At 43.4% G+C, this 21,132-nt stretch overlaps 1 protein-coding gene across 2 annotated transcripts in view; it reads left to right on the top strand.

Annotated features, from left to right (window-relative positions):
• G3BP2 (G3BP stress granule assembly factor 2) overlaps positions 1-21,132 on the top strand; it is a 111,395-nt gene that overhangs the window by 49,798 nt on the left and 40,465 nt on the right. For both annotated transcript variants that reach the window (XM_030190657.1, XM_030190656.1), the window contains exon 6: positions 9,155-9,257. In XM_030190657.1, the coding sequence (XP_030046517.1) occupies positions 9,155-9,257 (103 nt within the window). The remainder of the gene's footprint in view (positions 1-9,154; positions 9,258-21,132) is intronic.

Below are 21,132 nucleotides of genomic sequence, written 5' to 3'. Positions count from 1 at the left end.
GATTGGCCACTGTCGGTGACAGGATGCTGGGCTAGATGGACCTTTGGTCTTTCCCAGTATGGCACTACTTATGTACTTATGTACTTATGTAAGACCAAGAATACTATAATGCTTCTGTATTGCTCCGTGGTGCAACCTCACCTTGAGTATTATGCTCAGCTCTGGTCGCCGTATTTCAAATATATAGAGGAATTAGAAAAAAGGTTCATAGAAGAGTGACCAAAATGATAAAAGGGGATGGGAACGCCTCTCATATGAGGATAGGCTAAAGAGGTTAGGGCTGTTCTGCTTGGAAAAGAGACAGCTGAGGGGAGATATGATAGAGGCTCACAAAATCCTGAGGTTGTGATTTCCAGATGAACCTCCATGTGACGTGGACACAGGTAATGGTGCTTTGTATTCCTTCTTGCTCTCCTGTGGTTTTAAGGGCAGCTGGTGGCCATAGTGAAGTCAAGACAGTGTAAGGGGAGCTAGTTGGTTACCGAGCAGCAAAAGGTGCTTCGCATTCTGAAGGCAGAGTGTACCCCTACCATCAAAGATATGTACTCCAGGAGGGCCCCAAAGCCGAGCACTGCAAGCTCACTCAGCCCCACTAGAAATGGCCCGAGATCAGGCAGCACACCTCAACAGTCCATGCAAGCGGGAAAGAATGATGATGATCTGTTGGTGGTTTTGCCAGGAGAGTGGCAAAATTGGAAATCATTGATCTGGTGGTAGAAAAGGTGAACATCAAGATCATAGTGCTCAGAATAGGGATGTTTGGCAGGGTATATGCACTCCTTGGAGGTGACACAAGAGAAGGATAGCAAGGAGACTGAGGCCTATAAGAGACGGTTGGAGCTGTTAACATCTAAGGTGGAGAACTTAGACAATCGTCACAGGAGGTCTGACTTGTGGATGTTTGGCACACCATAAGGTGTGGAAAGAGATGCTCCTATATCATTTGTACAAAAATTGTTGGCCCAGTGCTTCACTTACTCTGGTTCAAACACTCATTGAAATTGAGAGAGCGCATAGGGAGAAACAACCTAAACAGGACAGCAGTTTACTTCCACATGCTTTTATTATGAAGTTGCTCCGCTACCTGGAGGTGGAATATGTCTCGAGAACAGCGAGGCAGCAAAAGATCACTAAATATGAGATGACTGACCTGTGCATTTTTCCAGATCTCAATGCGGAAACGATGCAGAAGCAAAAAGAACTGTGGTCCTACAAATAGACTCTGGTGACCTGTGGGATCCAAATGGGAATTTGGTACTCGGCAAAACTAGTCATATTTCAAAATGAAAAAAAGCAATTTCTTACTTCCAGAGCAGAGTTTGAAGGATTACTTCCAGAGCAGAGTTTGAAGGATTTTTAAATCCTTGGATTATGCTACCCTACCACGTGGTCAGCCAGTTTGCAAGGGGGATTAAGACCAAACAATCCTCTGCACTGGATGTCCCATCCAAAGGGGTTTTGAAAAAGAAACAAAATGTGGCTTTGATCAATAATATCAAACGGAAAGCCACTTTCACTTCTCAAAGAGAAGGCTAAAACATCACTTCTGCCAGATCGAGTCAAGCCAAAGCCTTTGCCCCTGCTTTGGGAGAGTGTGGGGTCTTCCCACTCTGGTGCTACTGACTTGCAGCTGGGAAATGTGGTGGAAGAGATGGACTCCGATTCTCCATCAGAAAGGATGGAGGGTAGGGAGACCTTAGCTGAGACAGAGCTTCAAATGGAGGAGGGACAACATTCATGCTGCTTGATTATCCAGGCAAGAGATGGAATGGAGGACGACATGGGGGTGAAGATGATTATAATACCTTGGACCTTGATCTGCACTGTTTGGGGGTGTTTATTGGTTCCAGAACTGATTTGACAAAGCTCTTTGGTGGGAGACCCAGCAGTGTTCCTAGAAGGGGGAGTGGGAGGGAGATAGGAGGATTGGAAGTCATGATTGTGGTGGACAAATGGGGGGGGGGGGGGCCTGAAGAGAGGAGGGGGAGGAGTTTGAATGGGAGTTGAGAGGACAAATTGTGTTGGGATGCAGATGGTGGGTTGGATAAGGAACTGGGTCATGGCGGTTTGGGTCTGCGGAGAAGGGTTCTCACATTAATGACGACTGAATGCTGTAAATTAGCCACCTGGAATGTGGGTGGGATCAGTGGGCTTACTAAACAGCAGCACTTGCTGAATCACCTGAGGGTTCTTCAGGTGGATATGGTACTCATTCAGGAGGTCAAACTGGTCCCAGAGGAAAGTGGAGGAAGTCTGTTTTTCTTTGGGGAAGGGGAGGGAGTCAAGAGTGGGATGGCCGTAATAGTAAGCTCCTTCCCCTTATTGAATATGCTTCTGGAAGGGATACTTTGGGGAGTCTGGCTCACTGGGAGAATTAACAGCTGGAAATTTTCCCTGATTAGTGTGTATGCACCAGTTGGCCTTAAGGGTTTGGTTTTTTTCTAGAGGTGTGCAAAATAGTTTCTCAACATGCAGTGTGTGTGTGGGGGGGGGGGGGGGGGGTGGATCTTATAATTACTGTCCAGTTGCAAGTTTACCATGGATGGTCAAGCTTTTGGAATTTCTGGTAAATGAATAGCTTCAGAATTTTTTAGGATCTTTTGATATATTACATAGAACATAACAAGGTTTTTAGGTCCCGACACAGTACACAGACAGTACTACATGTTCTTGCTACTAAAGTAAGTTTTTGACAGAAGGTCAACAAGTCATATTATTGCAGTTTGATATATCAGCTGCATTTGATGCTATAAATCATTCAGTTCTACTTTTTCAGTTAGAAGAGATAGGTGTTACATGGAAAGTATTGAGTTGGTTTGAATTGTTCTTGAAGATTAGATCTTACTATGTCAAAGGGAAAACTGGTAAATCTAGCTGGAGCCCTGGATGCAGAGTGCCTCAGAGCTCGCCTCTTTCGCCGTCTGTTTAATATATATTTGAATTCTTTGGGCCATTTTTCAGCTAGGGAGCTGTGTTATCTTACACAGATTATATTTTTCTTTTATGTCCAGTGCTGGAAAGTTTTGATACTTTAAAGCCTATTGGATATATTTTTGTTATGGATGGTTGGGCCACTGGATTTTTTTTTTAAGTTAATCAGCAAAAAACAAAAATACCTTTGGTATGGAGATGTTTATATAACTTCATTGAAGTCAATAGCATTGAATACAGGTTAAATTTTAAAAAGAGGATCATTCAAGGGTTTTGGGTATAATCTTAGATTCAGGTTTGCAGTTTGATAAGCAAATGCCCTTAAGCTTAGTCAAGGGCAATAAAATCAAATTTGCAACATAAAAAAGTTAGGGTTTTAGCCCAGGCAGTTTTGCTGCACCAACTGGATTATTGTAATTCATTATATCTTCAGATTACAAGAAATTTACACAATTGTTTGCAGTTGATGCCAAATACTGCTGTCAGGTTGGTTTGTGGGCTGAATTATTTTGATAGTTTCATCTTCTATACGTGATCTTCACTGGTTACCAATACTTCAATGTACTTTAATACAATTTGTTTAATTTTGAAGTCAGTTTTTGGTTTAAATCCAAAGAGTTTAGGAGAATTACTTGTTCCTTCTGCTAGTAGAAGATTGGGTTTTGTGAGAGTTTTGAAACTAGTTTTTTTTTCTTTAAAAAATACTATTATCGAGTATTCTTTTCCTTTTTTGGGGACAAGATTATGGAATATATTACCATCACATTTTTTTTCTTTTAGGAAAGGTTTAAAGACTTATGTTTTTGATCACTAATTGGTAGTGTTTCTGTTTGCTTATTGTGAAATCTTCTTTGTGATATCTTTCTTCCTTGTACAGTTCTCTTAATATGTTAACCGCTCTGAATCCTTTTTTTTAGAAAACAGGTGATATGTAAGACTACAGTAGACTAGAATATGAATATTACTCTGGGTAAAATGGACTGGTCAGTCAAAGCAGGGAAGAGATATGGGATGGTAACTTAGTCCGACGATTGCTTCTTATTCATTCCCTTGAGGATATGTAGAAGGTACATCACCACAGTGAGAGGCAATAACACTACTTATTCAGGCAAATATGGTACCTATTCTCACTTTGATTATTTTTGGGTGGACATAAAGAAGGTGGGGAAGTCGGAAGACTTAAGGATACACCCCATATGTATCTCTGACCATTCTCCTATTATGGGTACCATTTGAGTGGCAAAGTGGAGGCTCCTGGAGGGCAAATATTAGTTTACTCACCCGGATACACAGGCACGTCTGAGAGACAAATAGCAAGAGTTTCTAGAACTCAATGATACTGGAGATGTGACCCTCCAAGTGTTGTGGGAGGTGGGGAAATGAGGGAGGCCGAGCAACAGGCTCGGTTGATGAGCCTGGGCGACTTGCATAAGGTATGAGACAAAGTTGATCAGAAGTCGAATAGCTAAGCTCAAGGGCCAACTGGAGGTGGTAGATACTGGATGCATTGAGTTTATGATGAGGAAACTGAAACACGATTTCATGGAATTGGGAACATAGGGAAGTTGCTAGAGTGGCAGGTCAATAAGCAACAAGAGTGCAAGATGGGTTAACAGGATTATCACAGAATTTCTCATTCAGAAATCGCTTCTCAGTTTGCTAGCTTTTACCAAGCTCTATATACTTCTGAATTACAGTGCCCTACAGAAGAGATTGAGTTTATTTCAAGGCTTCAGCTCCTGCATATAACAGGGGAGGAGGCTTTGAAATTGAATTCTCGCTAGTCTTGATATGTCTAATGATATCGCCCAGCTATTCTCAGAGTCGCTGGGAGAAGATGGATTTCCTACAGAATATTACAAAATCTTGAATTCACTGGTATCACCATTATTGGCATAATTGTTTAATGACTTGATCGAGGGTTCTGATCTTCCATAGTCATGTACAGAGCCAACATGATAGTTCTTCCCAAGCCAAGGAAAGACCCATCCTTGTGTGCCAGTTACTGACGAATTGCCCTTCTGAATAACGATATGAAAATCTTTGCGAAAGTTTTTGAAACAGGCTGGAGCACATTCTTTCTAATCTCATACATCATGATCAAATGGGGTCGTGCAAGGGCGCCAACTGGGGGATAATGTTTTGTAGGGCAATAGATTTGATTGATATCATTGAATAGAGGAGGGAACAGACCCTTTGTGTGACAAATGACCCTGGAAAAGCGTTTGGGTTGAATGGGTATATATTTTTGAGATGACAGAAGCCATGTGAATAGGGGGACCATTTGGGCATTGGGTAAGTCATTATACATAGAACCTTGAAGCTCCATAGTAGTAAATGGCATACAATTGGAGGAATTTTCGCTATACAGAGGGACTAGACAGGGATACCCGATGTCACCCTTGCTGTATTCTATAGCCATAGAGCCTCTGGCAGCCAGTATTCATCAATCACCTGACATGGCACGGATTGTGATGAAGGGTACAGCCCATAAAATTTTACTATATTCAGATGATACATTAATCTTTTTGGCCCAATTTCAACACTCCTTGTCCTTTTTATTAGAGGAGCTAAAAAGTTTTGGACTTCGTCCGGGTTTAAAGTTAACGTTGATAACTGAGGACCATCTTTTTAATATTGATCAATCTGAAGTCCTATCATTCCCTTTTAAGATAGTGAAGCAGGGTTTTTGATACTTGGGGAGTCATATTAGTGATAAGATATCAAACTTGTATAGGCTAAACTATGAGTGCCTCCGATCTAAGTTACTAACTGACCTGGAGTTTTGTTCTTCTCTGCTGCTCTTATGATGGAGGAGGGTGGCTATATTACAAATGATGATTCTGCCAAATTTTTATTGTTTCTTTTTGCCCAGTTACCTAGTTTTATTTCTAACACAATTAACAAGTGGGATAAGATCTTAACGCAAGTTTGTGTGGGGAAATAGGCGACTCAGAGTTAGGTGGTCCATGCTTCAAAAGGAGAAGACCCGGGGGGGGGGGGGGGGGGGGTTGGGTTTATTGAACCCTTGCTATTACCAAGCAGTGGTCTCGAAGGGGATGAGAGAGCGTTATGTTGAACATCCAGCAGTGCACTGGGTAGCAGTAGAGAAGTTTTTTCTCTGTCTCTGTTCCCTGTTTGAGGTTGGAGGGGAGGATGGGGACCCCACCAAGCATATATTTTTATCCCCTTTACTGGGGGTCTGGAAGGAAGTTAAGGGGGCATTTCATTTGCCTGACAGTACCAATCCAGCTAGTCATCTGAAGGATTTTCAGCCCTGGTCGACTGGGTACTTTGCTCCATTGAGATCAGTGTTACAGACTCGGGGTTTAGTTATTGTAGGGACTTGTACCATTAGGACACTGTCACATGCCACCGTGCAGGGTCTTAACTCACATGAAACTAACTTTTTACCAATGTTTTCAAGGAAGGGATTTTCTCCATTATCCATTCATGAGGAGGGGGTCTTGGATTTGAAGATGATATTTAAGTCACAAACCAGAAGGAAGTTAAGGTCCAATGTACCATATATATGAGATACTACTTTATTCTTTTGATAGTTCACATATAAGGTAGTGGAAAACCTGGTTTAGGGGCTCTTCTGGGAAAAGACTCATGGTGGGGGTGATATATCTTTATGCACATAAGTGTATTCAGGCCACTAGTTATTATCAACTTCCGTTTCAAATTTTACGTAGAACATAACTGGATGTTTGACAAGGTCCCTCATGAAAGGCTACAGAGGAAAATGGAGGGTCATGGGATAGGAGGAAATGTCCTATTGTGGATTAAAAACTGGTTGAAGGATAGGAAACGGAGAGTGGGGTTAAATGGGCAGTATTCACAATGGAGAAGGGTAGTTAGTGGGGTTCCTCAGAGGTCTGTGCTAGGACCGCTGCTTTTTAATATATTTATAAATGATTTAGAGATGGGAGTAATTAAATTTGCTGATGACACAAAGGTATTCAAAGTCGTTAACTCGCAACAGGATTGTGAAAAATTACAGAAGGACCTTACGAGACTGTGTGGCTAAATGGCAGATAACGTTTAATGTGAGCAAGTGCAAGGTGATGCATGTGGGAAAAAAGAACACGAATTATAGCTACGTCATGCAAGGTTCCACGTTAGGAGTTACAGAGCAAGAAAGGGATCTGGGTGTTGTCGTTGATAATACACTGAAACCTTCTGCTCAGTGTGCTGCTGCGGCTAGGAAAGCGAATAGAATGTTGGGTATTAGGAAACGTATTGAAAACAGGTGTGAGGATGTTATAATGTCGTTGTATCGCTCCATGGTGCGACCACACCTTGAGTATTGTGTTTCAATTCTGGTCGCCACATCTCAAGAAAGATATAGTAGAATTGGAAAAGGTGCAGCGAAGGGCGACTAAAATGATAGTGGGGATGGGATGACTTCCCTATGAAGAAAGACTAAGGAGGCTAGGGCTTTTCAGCTTGAAGAAGAGACGGCTGAGGGGAGACATGATAGAGGTATATAAAATGAGTGGAGTGGAACAGGTGGATGTGAAGCATCTGTTCACGCTTTCCAAAAATACTAGGACTAGGGGGCATGCGATGAAACTACAGTGTACTAAATTTAAAATAAATTGGAGAAAATGTTTCTTCACCCAACGCGTAATTAAACTCTGGAATTCGTTGCCGGAGAATGTGGTGAAGATGGTTAGCTTAGCAGAGTTTAAAAAGGGGTTGGACGGTTTCCTAAAGGACAAATCCATAGACCACTTCTAAATGGACTTGGGAAAAATCCACAATTTTGGGAATAACATGTATAGAACGTTTGTACGTTGGGGAAGCTTGCCAGATGCCCTTGGCCTGGATTGGCCGCTGTCATGGACAGGATGCTGGGCTCAATGGACCCTTGGTCTTTTCCCAGTGTGGCATTACTTATGTTCTTATGGACTCCTCAGAGGAGGGAAGGGAGGAGAGGAGGGGACAGATCAATGTTGGCGCAATTGTGCACAGGTGGGGTCCCTTGAACATACGTGGTGGGATTATCCCAAGGTGCAATTATTTTGGGCACAAGTATGACATCAAATTTCTGAATGGACTGGGAATAAGGTAGCTTGTGTGTTGGGTCTTGGTCCCCTCAAGAGGGGCCCCCGCAGGGTCTTACACATATTATAGTTTCCACAGGGTCTTACATATATTCTGGTTTGGGCAGCTAAAATGAGTATTGGCATGGACCTGGAAGGACCCAAGAGGCCCTAAGCTGTCCACCTGGTGCATGGCTCTGAGGGGAGCTTAGGGTATATGATAAAATCACTGAAGACCTTCCAGGCATTACTTCTAAGACCTTAGGGGTAAGAGTGAGGACCACACTAAAATACGGCTTTGTATTGTAGATTTATTGCATTTGTATCCCACATTTTCCCACCTCTGATTCCATTTGTGATTTTTTGCTGCCTGTTGACTAGAGGATCCCTGGGAGTGATATGGGGGGCATTGAACTTTTGAATATCTGTTTCTTGGTATCTTTTTTTTTTTTTTTTTTTTTTCATCACCTGGGCGGTCCGGATCCAGCACATAACCTTCAGTAGTGATTCACTATTATATCCATGCTCACCGCATTTGTTCCCTGGAGTTTATTTAGGGGGGAGGGGAGGGAGTTCTTTGCACTGTCTGTGGCTGTTACTGGAGGGACTTGCAACTTGTGTTGAGCTAGAATTTGGGTATGAGCAGTTATATTTTGTGCCATTGACAGTACACTGTTGTGTTACTGCTTCAAAACTTTCAATAAAAAAATTATAATATTAAAAAAATCCTGAGTGGTGTAGAACAGCTAGAAGTGAATCAATATTTTTTTTTTAATACAGACTAGGGGATACTCAATGAAATTACATTAAAATAATTTTAAAACAAATAGGAAATATGAAAAATCAGTGACTAAACTCTGGAACTCATTGTCAGAGAATGTGGTAACAGCGGTTAGCGTATCTGGGTTTAAAAAAGGTTTAAGTCCATAGTCTGCTATTGAGCTAGACATTGGGAAGCCACTGCTTGCCCTGGGATTGGTAGCATGGAATGTTGCTGCTATTTGGGTTTCTGCCAGGTACTTGTGACCTGGATTGGCCACTTTTGGAAACAGGATACTGGGTACTTGTGATTCAGATTGATCACTGTTGAAGACTAGATGCTGAATTCAATGGATCTTGTTAAGAGATTTTCTTCAACTTATAGTAAGCATAATTTTTCTGTGTTTTCTCAGAATCTGAGGAGGAGGTAGAAGAAGAAAGGGAAGAAAGGCAGCCATCTCCTGAGCCTGTGCAGGAGAACACAAACAATTCTTACTATGATGCACACCCTGTACCGTAAGTGCAACTGTTCTTGAATACCTTCTCTAGATTGGGACTTTTGATAAATGAACCTTACATAGGGGTTTCAGAATGGTCTATTCTTGGAATTCTGGACTGTATTTCTTCCTATTGTTATGCATTTTCTTTCTGTAGTAGGCATGTACATAAGGAATAAAGTAGGATGAAATAAGGTGCATGCTCATGTCAGTGTAGTGAAAAGGCATGAAGCAAAGATGAGCCTAAATTTGAATAGAAGCATCTTTTTGCAGTTCTTAAACCAGTTTCTACTGTGTAGTGCTATAAAAATCTATAGGCAATGGAGAGTTATAAACTTAAAAACCCACACACACAAAAACAAACCTTCACATAGCATATAGGTAGATAAAGTAATGTGGTTGTCAATGTTAGTCTACTTAATAGAAATAGGGGGAGGGGAGAAACAAAAAGGAAAATAACTTTTTTATTGGACTAAGTTAATATATTTTTTTAGCTTTTAAAGACTAGAACCTTCTTCCACTGCTCAAAACAGTATAAGCAAAAGATGACATCAGTACATCTTAAAAACAAAAGCATTCCAGCGGCAGTCTCAAGAAGAAAGGTGGGGGGTGAAAGAGCTGGATTTCTTATATTATAAACCATAAATTTATATTTCTTTGTCACCTTCTGATTACCCATCCATCTCTTCCTGTTTTAATCCCCTCCTCCTTACTGTTCCCCTTGAGACTGTCATTGGAATGTGTTTGTTTCTTATGTATTCTGATACTGTCACGTTTTGCTCATACTGCTCTGACCTAAGGAAGGTGGTACTGGCGCCTGTAAAGCTAGTCCAAAAAAAAGTATTTAGCCCACTAAAAATAAATGTGCTTTGTTTTTATTTATTACAGTAATAACACTGTAATAAGTGCCAAGCAACTCAAAAAAGTGTTACCAATAACCCTGTTCTCATTTCAAAAATAAATTATTTCAGCAGTTTTCATTGCATCTCATTTCTCCGGCAGAGTACAGGGAAACTGGATTTTTCACAGACGAGCAGATAAATCAGCCAGAAGTGACTAACATTATCTGATGGCACCAGTGTGGAACATTTTTCTTACAAAGTCTAGAAAAAACTTGGGGGCCATTTTACAAAGAGGTGGTAGGGCTACTGCCAGGTTTGCGCACAGTAAGGCGGTAGCTCCAGCACTAGAAAATATTTACTAGCACCAGTGGGTTGGGAGTGGGCATGCCTGGTGGTAATCGGGCTGTGCAGCACCACGCGCTGCCCAGTTACCATAGGGTTACCACTAGAGCCTTCACCACCTACTGCCTTAACTTGTGGCTCATTTGGGACAGAAAAGTACCTCAAAAATAGTAGAGGTTCCCAAACTGTTTTGGTTCACAGCACCCTTAGTGTCCGAGCAATTTTTTGTGACACCTCTCCCCCCTTCCCCCCCACCCACACACACACAGTTCTCTACTGCCCCTCCTCCTCATTTTTTCTACTGCTCACTTTCACCTGGAGCAGCCCTGGGGGGCCTCCTCTTCCCCCCCTGTGTCTCCATCTCCCCCTTTTTCCTGCCCCCAGTGTTCCTCCCTGCCCAGCATCTTTTCTTTGTCCTTGTCTTTCCCCATATTCAGCTTCTCCCTTCTTTTTTCCCCTCTTCCCATACTGCCCTGCCCCACCCTACCCCACTTGAGTGCCACGTCTCTTCCAGGCCTGCCCACCCCCTGAACACTCTGACTTATCTCCTTTTCAACCTTCCTCCTCCAATCAAGTCTCTCTTCCCTACTCCCAGTGAGCCCTGCATCTCTCCCTCTCGCCAACTCTCCTCCATAGCCCCAGCAATGGCGATGATTAAGAGAGTTTTCCGTCAGCATCGGGGTCTCTTCAGGCATGTCCCGCTTACACGGATAACAAGAAGTTGCATCAAAGTAGGCGGGACTCTCCAGAGAAGAGAGCAACTCTGACACTGGTGAGAAACTGTCTCAATCGCCGCTACCAAAGAGGTACAGGGGCCTGGGGCTCCAGAGGAGAGGAATGGGAAGGGAGAAGGAGAGATGCAGGACTCACAGGGCACGGGGAAGGGAAGAGAGATAATGAGGGAGCAGCAGCGGTTCGGGTGGCTGGGGGAGGGAGTTCAGGATTTGCCACCACACCCCTGCAAGTTCGCTGCAGAGCACCAGGGTGCTGCAGTGCATAGTTTGGGAACCGCTGGTATATGTAGACTGCTTTGACAGTATTTACAGAAAGCTAGTATATCAAGTGTAGAATAAACATAAATAGGAGGCAGTAAGAGCTCCAGCAGTAAATGGCTGCAAGGCAATTTTTTAAGTACCACACGGTCATTTACTACCTCTTTAAAAAAAAAAATGTGTAAATTTTTTGCCGCTGCTTGATAAAAGGGACCATAGTTTTCTTTACATTCTGCTAGACCAATCCAGACTAGTGAGTTGTCACCCTACCAGCAGATGGAGAGAGAGAGAGTGGAACTGAATGTTTTCAGTGACATCACTGGTATAGAGATAATGTAGCCTACAGTTTGTCAGCACTTCTCTGCCTCCAGCAGGTAGTGCAGGTTGGACTTGTACAGCAGGATTGTTCAATGCAGGCCTGATACCTTGGGATATAGTTCACGCTGTTACCCTTGAGGTAGATCCCTTGACCTCCAGATGCAATATTTAAAAGAAAAAAAGACAGGTAATTTTTAGCCTAGGCTGCTGGTCTGAGTAGATATTGTGGCTTGATTAAAACAAATTTTCAAGCACACCCGGATAGGTTGCCTATATATGTTATTTCTTATGAACTCCAGAAGGAAGGTCTCTTTTGGTGAGATGCAAGTACCACAGTGAGTGTTAATAAATTTGAGAGCTTTAGATCATATTCCGCTTAATCCTAGCTTAGGATTGAGACTTAGCACTGTCATGGTATGTGCAAAACTAAGAGATGCCAGGAGCAGTAGAAGGTGTCAGAACCACTTCCTTACTGGGAGTAATATAATGTCTCTTTATTATGGCACCAAAAATAAGACCTGACACGGGGCCGTGTTTCGATGGTACAAAACCCACCTGCCTCAGATCACAGAAAAACATTTGGTGGCATTTTATTCCTGAATGTCAGTGTTTACGTTGTCGAGTACACTTTGTAAGTTTGAGGCATCTTGATCTGTATTGTCATAGCTCCAAAGTTGTTCTGTGACCCCTGAGGCAGAGAGTTTTGTACTGTCAAAACACGGCCCCTTGTCGGGGCCTTTAAAAAGGGGTTAGACAGTTTCCTAAAGGACAAGTCCATAAACCACTACTAAATGGACTTGGGAAAAATCCACAATTCCAGGAATAACATGTATAGAATGTTTGTACGTTTGGGAAGCTTGCCAGGTGCCCTTGGCCTGGATTGGCCGCTGTCGTGGACAGGATGCTGGGCTCGATGGACCCTTGGTCTTTTCCCAGTGTGGCATTACTTATGTACTTATGTCTTGTTTTTTGTTACCAAAAGGTTAACTGAACACATAAGTACATAAGTATTGTCCCATGAGGACAATAGACACACAAGAAAGTGGGGCACAGAGGAAGGCTGGACAAACCACAGGATGTTTCTTATTATGCTACTCCCAGTGTTGAAATAGTCATCCCCAGCTTCTCCTGGCATCCTTTGGATCTTCTTAGGGGTATTTGTCTTTTTGTATGTGTGAAACTAACTCATTTGGAGACTTCTCTCCCCACCCCCACCCCCCTTAACCAGAGAAGCTGCACAACTTAGAGGCCTGGATCCATGATACTTCTAGCCCCCTACTGGCCTCATCAGAACTTGTTCAGTCTGCTCAAAAAGCTTACAGTTCTACCTCTTTGCAGGCTCCAAATCTTTCCATTGATCACTCAGAATGAGGGCTCCTTCAAGTCACTAGTTCTTACAGCACTAGCTTGAACAGCTTTTTGTCTCCAGTCTGGAGCTTCAATACTTATTAACCACATCTTATTAGGTGCAAGAGAACCATCCATCAGGTGTGCCTACTCCTGGTGAAAGAGGGCTTTCTATCAGGTGTTTACAAATAGTCACAGCCCAGTTTATTGTTCTGATGACATATCAAGGTTAGTCTGACCCTAGGCGGATTATCAAATAAACCTATCAAAGCTGTGTACATGTATATTTCATTATCTATACCATCTATATTATCTAGACCTCAAAACTTACTCTGTCAGAGTACATCTTCGTGCTTTTTTAGGCTATCATGCCCTACTTGATAGGCGTCTAGGTGTGCACTTTACTGTAACTTCACATGCTTTATGAAAGGGCTTCTTCACATCAGACAACTCTTAGAAAAGTCTCCTATACCCCGGAACTTCAGTATCATCCTTATGTCTCTGATGAAACTGCTGTTTTGAACCAATGGAATCTGCTTCATTCAAGTATGTTACCTGCTGAACCAAACGTTTGCAAAAGTGGGGTTACAAATAACAGAAGTCTGGGTAAATTTGGGCAACTTTCATTTTTAAAAGTTTTATATGTAGTATAGGGTCATAGAATGAGACTATGCAATTTTTTTTTCACAGCTTTGATTTTTTTTTTCTATGTTCTACAACCTAAAAATTGCAAGGGTATGTGATTTCTGGGTTAATTTTTTATTTAATTGATAAGCATGTCTCATATTTTGAAGTAATTAGTCCATACCTGAGGCTGAAATTTGCAGAATTATGCAGTTAATATCCCTCTATCTTGTGGTTATAAATAAGTCACATACCCCACTTTTGGTACCTTTTTGCTCAGCAGGTCACAGTTGGTTCAGCTAGAAGAATATTGATCTGCTTGAAATGTCAGTGTTGGTATTTAGCAATATTATCTCTGTGGCTTACTCTGAATTTCATAAAATCACTCTGAATGTTATGAGATTGTATGGATATTTTTGTGTTTGTCTTATGTTTATATTTTTTTTTATTCCTTGTCAGCAGCAGGTGAATCTAGAGCACCATTTTTCAACTGGTGTGCCACGGCTGCTTCCCAGGTGTGCCGCAGGGATCCCACGAGGATCCCCTCTACAGAGATATTCTGCATTTTTCACCCGCACTGCATGCCCCCTGCCCAAACTGGTATCTTTCACCTGCCCCCACCCCCCCCCCCTTCTACTGAGGTCCGCCAGCTTTTTATTGCTTTCCTCCTCTCCCCAACGCTCTTCCAGCATTATCATTCATTACCAGCAGCGTCAGTGATCAAGGCAAGCCAATCCTGGAAGCTTTCTTCCTGCTGCTCCCACCTCCTCTGACAGTGTAGATCAGGAGCTGCAGAAAAAAGCTTCAGAAAGAAGCCTGCCTGGATTGCCGGTGCTGCTGGTACTGAATGAGAAGGTTGGAAGAGCATCGGGGAGAGGAGGAAAGGCATTAAAGATAGTTGCTTGACCTTGGGGGGGGGGGGGGGGGGGGGAGGAGCACAGGTGGAAGATGCTGGTTCGGGGAGGGGGCAAGGGAGAAAGATGCTGGTTTGGGGAGGGGGTTCAGGCATGGGTGGAAGGTGCCTGAGAGGAGAGAGGACAAGTATGGAAGATGCTGGCTCCGGGGGGGGGGGGGGGGGGGGGGGGGGGGGCATGTGTTGGGTGGAAGATGCCTGAACTTAGGGGGACAGAGGAGAAAAATGTTGCCCGTTAGCTGAGCAGAGCAGTACAGGGTGGGCAGGAAACAGATACCTGACCACGAGGCAGGGAGAATGAGAGATGCTGGGGAAGGGGGCCGTGACCTGGAGATGAGAGATTGGATAAAGTAGTGAGAGAGTGGGAGAGAGGCTGGAGTTAATGGAGGGAAAGAATGAGAGAAATGCTGTGGGGGGGGGGAGGACGTGAGCAGAGGGAAGAGTGGGAAAGTTGCTGGACCCAAAGATGGAAAGAGAAAAATCGAGAGATGCCTACCCCTTGGATGAGGGGAACGAAGGGGCAAGGAGAAAGGGGGAGGGTGGGGTACACAGTGGACAGGTGCTAGAGAGGACAGGACACAGAAGGAATGATGATGGACATGGAGAGAGAAGAAATGTCAAATGGACTGGAGATCCTGGAAAGAGCAGAAGATGGGAATCGGAGTAGAAGGTGACCGGGAAATTGGGATTGAGTTGAGTGTTGTTTTTTTTTTGGGGGGGGGGGGGGGGGGGGGGGGGGGGGGGGGGGACTCTGGATGGGAGAGATGGAGAGACATTTGAGGGGATAGTGAGGATCTGGCATAATTGGTAATAGTGAAGATGTGTTGATGGTTTGGGAAGAATGAGTGAGGGTGTGAAATGGGGGAGGGGTAAGAGAGAGGGGATGAACTGTGGGGGGAAGGCTGAGACATAATGTAAATGACCTGGTAGACTGGAGAAGAGGATGAGAGGCATTGAAAATGGATGGGGGTCCTGAGGAGGTGTATTGGAGGAAGTGGATAATGGGTTTCTGAAAGGGTTGAATGGGGATGGAAATGGGGTTAATAAGGTGGTGAAAGAAAGGCAATATGAGTGGGGTAGAGAGAAATTAAAAACCTAGCATGGAGGCAAGGGAAGAATGGAGAGACAGGGATGGAGCTGGAACTGATGAGGGGATGAGAAGCAGTGAAATGTAGGTGAGGGTTAAGGGGGAATGCACAGAGGATATTGAGCAGACTGGATGGACTGTTCAGGTCTTGATCTGCTGTCATCCACTATGTTACTATGAAAGGGAGGACTAGGCAGAGACACTAAAGGATCAAGGGGAAGGTAGGCAGATGAGAGGTAAAAAGGAGACTAAAAAGAGGGTGAGGGAGCGAATTAGGGTAAAATCAAAGAGGTGAATATAAAGGCAGAATTAGGGTAAAGTCAAATAGGTAAATATATAAAGGCAGAGAAGAGAAAAGTGGGGGCAAAAGACAGATCAGTGACCGACACATATAGAGAAGGGAAAGAAGAGAAGAGAAAAGAGAAGAAATGGAAAAGCAAACCTGGAAAATAATTTTGAAGACTTTGACACAAGGGGTCAAGGAGGGAGAGAGGTTCTACATGAGGAGCAAGGAGAGAGGGTGGTGCTGCATGGGGGGTTGTGGCAAGGTGTTGGTCAGGGGTTTCAGTAAGGGAAGAGAGATCCAATGAATTGGTGGAGAGGGAAAGAGGTGCTGGACTTCGGGGGAGGAGAGAAGTACCACAGTGGAAAATGAGTGAAATGTTGCATATATAGGGAAGGAAAGAGGGAAGACATGCTACATACAGGGAAGAGAGGAGAAATGCTGCACAAAGGGAAGGGAAGACGGGAGACAGGCTGAATATAAAAGAAAGAGAGGAGACATGCTGCACATGAAGGGAAGAGGAAAATATGATAGACTGAGAAGGAGACAGAGAAATTGATGAAAGCTGAATGTTAAAGATCAGTGCGAAAAATAAGGCAGGAGGTGAGAAAATAAATTGCAAATGGAAAGGACGCCCTGGAAACAGAGTTAAGAGCTCAGAGGAAAGCAGAACCAAAGATTAGGAACTAGATGATTGAAATAATAAAATCACCAGACCACAAAGGTAGGAAAAATGATTTTATTTTCAGTTAGTGATTGAATTATGCTGGTATTGAGAATTTACATCTTTCGGCTTTATTTTGCATGTACAGGAGGACGTTCATTTCTTTCTATTTTTCTGGTGTTGCACGACATGTAGAGTCCGGTATCTCTGCTGGTATATGGAGTCTTTGTAGGAATGTGTAATAGTCTGTCCTGCTCCAGTTTCCCAGTAGCAGGTATATTGGTGCTCTAATGTGTTTCAGTAGCATAATTAAATAACTACTTCTGAAGGTTATAGGTATGGGTGGGGATGGAAGAGATTAATTGCAGGGATGGAACGGATCTTAGCAGAGACTGCAGGTATGGGTTAGATTCCAGTGATGTGCCTTGACAATTTTTGTGCCTTGTAAGTGTGCTGTGAGATGAAAAAGCTTGAAAATCACTAGAGACTTGAGTTATCTACCAGCATACCTGATGAAATGGGCCCATCAGCCTTCTACCTCTGAGAGTTCATCTCCATTCCTGCAAGGGGATACTTCCTCCAAGAAGAGGCACATGGAGGCTCTAGCTGAGCCAGATACCCTGTCTCCACCTTCTCTATCTCCCTCAGGAGGTGGGCTTTCTGCTGCTTCCCTGTCTGTGGTGTCTGAGCCTTTGGAGAAGGTTGAACTGGTTAATGATGCTGATGATCCTACTGCAGTGCAGGTTTTCCATAAGGAGGAATTACCTTCCTATACCACTAAGGCCCTGGAGGGTCTTTTATTTTATTATTATTTTAGAGACGACAACCAAAGAGCAGAGTCATATAGCATTACAAGTATAAACCAGACTCCATTAGGGGAACCCTTCCCCTCTCTGTCAGCAAAGAAGAGTCAGGATGCGAGGCCCACTGTACACAAGGATCCCAGATCTTATGGTAAGGTAATATGCGTCCTGTTCGTAAAGCTGTTATTTTAGACATCAGATCTATATTGTCCAATTTGCGCAAAATCACCTGAAGGCCTGGTAGAGTGGGATGTCTCCATGCAGCTGCTAAGACAAGTTTGCTCGCCACTAACATTTGTGTGGCCAAGCGGTGAAGGCTTCTGCACTCAGGGTCTGAAGTGCAAGAGAGAATAGTTCATCTTCATTGGATAAGAAACCTTAGTTAAACTAAAGATAAGTTTCAAAACCGTAATCCAGAACACCTGGGCATGAGGGCAGGACCACCAAATGTGAAACATGTCCCCTTCCATCCCACATTGATGCTAGCACTGAGCTGACCCCAAATTAAACATCTTAGCTAAACGTTGGGGGGTATAGTGCCAACAAAGTATTTTATATCCATTTTCCACTAAAGCATGAGATTTAGATACCTTCAAGTAAGGATTTAATTACCTTATCCCATTGTGCATATTCATAAGATGTACCCAATACCTTCTCCCACCTCGACAAATAATACCAAATGGGTTGGCGGTATGATGAGAGCTCTATAGATCCTGGAGACTCCATTGGCCAACGCTCGCTCAAGGGAGATCTCTGCCAAACTCAAATCCCCCCTCGCTCTTTGTGAAATAGTCTCAAAGTTGATAGTATTGAAAAGCATTGGAGGGAGGGAGTCCATAGTCCTCGCATATCTCATCAAACGAGAGCAGTTCTCCCTCCTCCCATTTCTGGCCAAGTTCACAAAGGCCCAAACCCTCCCAAGAACAATAGCAGAAGTCTAGAGTCCCTGGAACAAATTGTGGAGCAAAGCGAATGAACTTATGTATGAAGTATGTATGCTCAGGGAAAACTTTATCTCGGATCTTACTCCAAATGGAGGGGGGCCACTGAAGCAGAGGTGGAGCCCTCCAGGTAAGTTCCTTTAGAAGTCTATGTGGAAGCCAGGGTACTGCTGTCAAAGGGTAAGGTTCTATCCACCTTTGCTCCAGGGATTTCCATGCCTTAGGGGACTATAGGCACCCAGGATCCAATCAGCCAGAATTCTAAGGTGTGTGCCACTTGGTAATATAAAAGGAAGGAAGGGCCTCCCATCCCACCCTGCATTCGCATTTGGTACATCACCTCACTCTGCACCCGTGGTGACCTTTCCTTCCAGATGAATGAAAAAATCCCTTCACTGTATGTCTCGGAAAAATTTATCAGGTAGAGAGATAGGGAGTGCCATAAAAAGATATAATATTTTGGGAAGCAAGATCATTTTGACCGCATTAATGCCCCCGAGCCAGGAAATTGTCAATCCCTCTCACCATTCCAATTCCAAAAACAAATCGCGAACCTTGGTGGAAAATTTGCCCCATACAGTTCCTCTAGACTGCAAGTGAAGCGTATCCCCAGGTAAACGTATATGTCGTAAAGCCCAGCAGAATGGGAAGTGAGATTGCAACAAGGCCACCTGCTGGCTGGAGAGACCTATATCAAGGGCCTCTGACTTATGTAGTAGATTAATCTTAAAGCCTGAGACCGCACCGTACTACTGCAGCATAGCCAACACCACTGGAAAAGAAGTATTCGGCTCCACCAAGGTAAGAAGGGTATCATCAGCATGCAGGAGAATCCGAGATTCAGAGGCCCTTGATATCTGGGTGCGCGCGAATATTAATGGCTAAAGGTTCAATGACTAAGGCAAAAAGCAGGAGAGACAGAGCACAGCCATGTTGTGTGCCTCGAAACAAAAAGGACGAGAGCATTGGCCATTGACTCAATCTACCAGAGATGTCAGTCTTGTCTAAAACAGCAAGGAGGAACGGCCAAAGCACCCTATCAAATGCCTTCTCGGCGTCAAGCAACAACAGGCAAAAAGGGGTGTTAGAAGCATGAGCCATATGTATTAGATGGAGGGCTTCGACGTATGTTATCAAAGGTTTGCCGATCCTGAATAAAGCCGGCCTGATCTTCGTGGATCAGAAGCGGGAGATGTTGTAAGCGGGAGGATTTTATAATTAACTCCCAACAGGGGAGATAGGTCGATAAGAACGGCATAGTTGAGGGTGTTTACCAGGTTTAGACGGGACTGTTCTATTAGTCAGGTCTCTGGGAGTGAGTGGCCCTCATCAAAGGAATTGAATACCTGCAGAAATAATGGAGCCAGTAGCCTACCAAAGGTCTTATAGAATTTATTGGTGAAGTCATTGGGGCCTTACTAGGGTCCAACATATGAATCGCTTGAAGAATCTCATCAAGATCTATGGGTCGAGATCATGTCTGTTGGGCTCCCTCTGTTAGCCTAGGAAAATCAACATTATCAAGGTATGTAGAGAGAGAATCCTCTGAGGGATATACCTCTGGGTTGTAAAGCCCTTCATAGTACTGTCTAAAAAGGAACAGCAGCTGAGCGCGGGGTCTGAGTGTACCACACCACTATCATCCCTGAGATTGGCAATATGCGTTCGGTTAGCCTGTTTAAGTTTGTGGGCCAAGAGTCGGCTAGCTTTATTACCAAACTGATGGTGAACTTAATGTCCTCAATCTAGGATTCACTTGGTGCATTACGAGGTAGTTGATTATCCAAAGCGTGTGGAAAGGCATCAAATGCTTTCTTACAACCATGCTATACTGCAATTTTCTTACAGCTAATCATAACTTTGTTCAGCATCAGCTGGTCTTTGGTGCCATATGCTTCTCATTACCATACTATAATCTTTGGTCATATTCTGTTTGCATGCATCCATTGTGGTGAGCAACTTGTAAATTGTAGGTGAACAAGTTGGGGGTCAATTTTGGGAAATGTTAGTTGTCTCCTTTTGAAAGGAGATGTGTTCATGTTCACCATTGTGCTAATTTTAACTGGCTAAACAATAGATTTTTGCAATGTTAAATGTTTGAGCCAAAAATATGTAGTTGCCTGTTCTAATTATGTTGAGCTTCCAGTTTATAGTTCAGGCTGTTCTGTAGCTCTGATAGCTTTTCCAGTACCTTCTGTGCTGGGTTAGTCATTCTGCTTTTCTTATGGTTTACAGGATCTTAAAAGCTGCTCCAGAGTTTTTCAGCTTAGTTGATGTTTTACTTGTACAACACTGTATGCCTCTTAAACCAATGAGGATGGTAATCTTCCCTAATTCCTTGTCGAATTGCCTTGGCTTCTGTCTAAGTAATTTATTTTGGTATATCTCTTTTCTTTCCTCTTCTTTTGTGCTTTGCTGATACTTTGAATTTCTCATTGCAAAATATGAATTAAAGATTTGCTTTTAGTGCAGCATAGTTCAGCTTGAGGTTTTGAATGTTTTATGTTGTTTTGGGCATCCTCAACCCATTGGGGTACTCTATTTATCAATGACACTTGCACACAATGATTTTACTTTTTCTTCCAGACATCCCTCCCTCCCCCACCCCCCTCTTGAGGGTTTTTTCCCTCCTTTTTCTCTGGTCTTATTGGTTGAATACTCAATTATTTTCACGATACAGGATTTAGGACAGGATTAATCTTTTGGTGGGCCTAGGCAAACAAGCATATTGTGCCCCC

The sequence above is a fragment of the Microcaecilia unicolor genome, chromosome 2, assembly GCF_901765095.1.
Source record: "Microcaecilia unicolor chromosome 2, aMicUni1.1, whole genome shotgun sequence".
Taxonomy (NCBI): Eukaryota; Metazoa; Chordata; class Amphibia; order Gymnophiona; family Siphonopidae; genus Microcaecilia; species Microcaecilia unicolor.
This window is presented reverse-complemented; position numbering and strand designations above follow the sequence as displayed.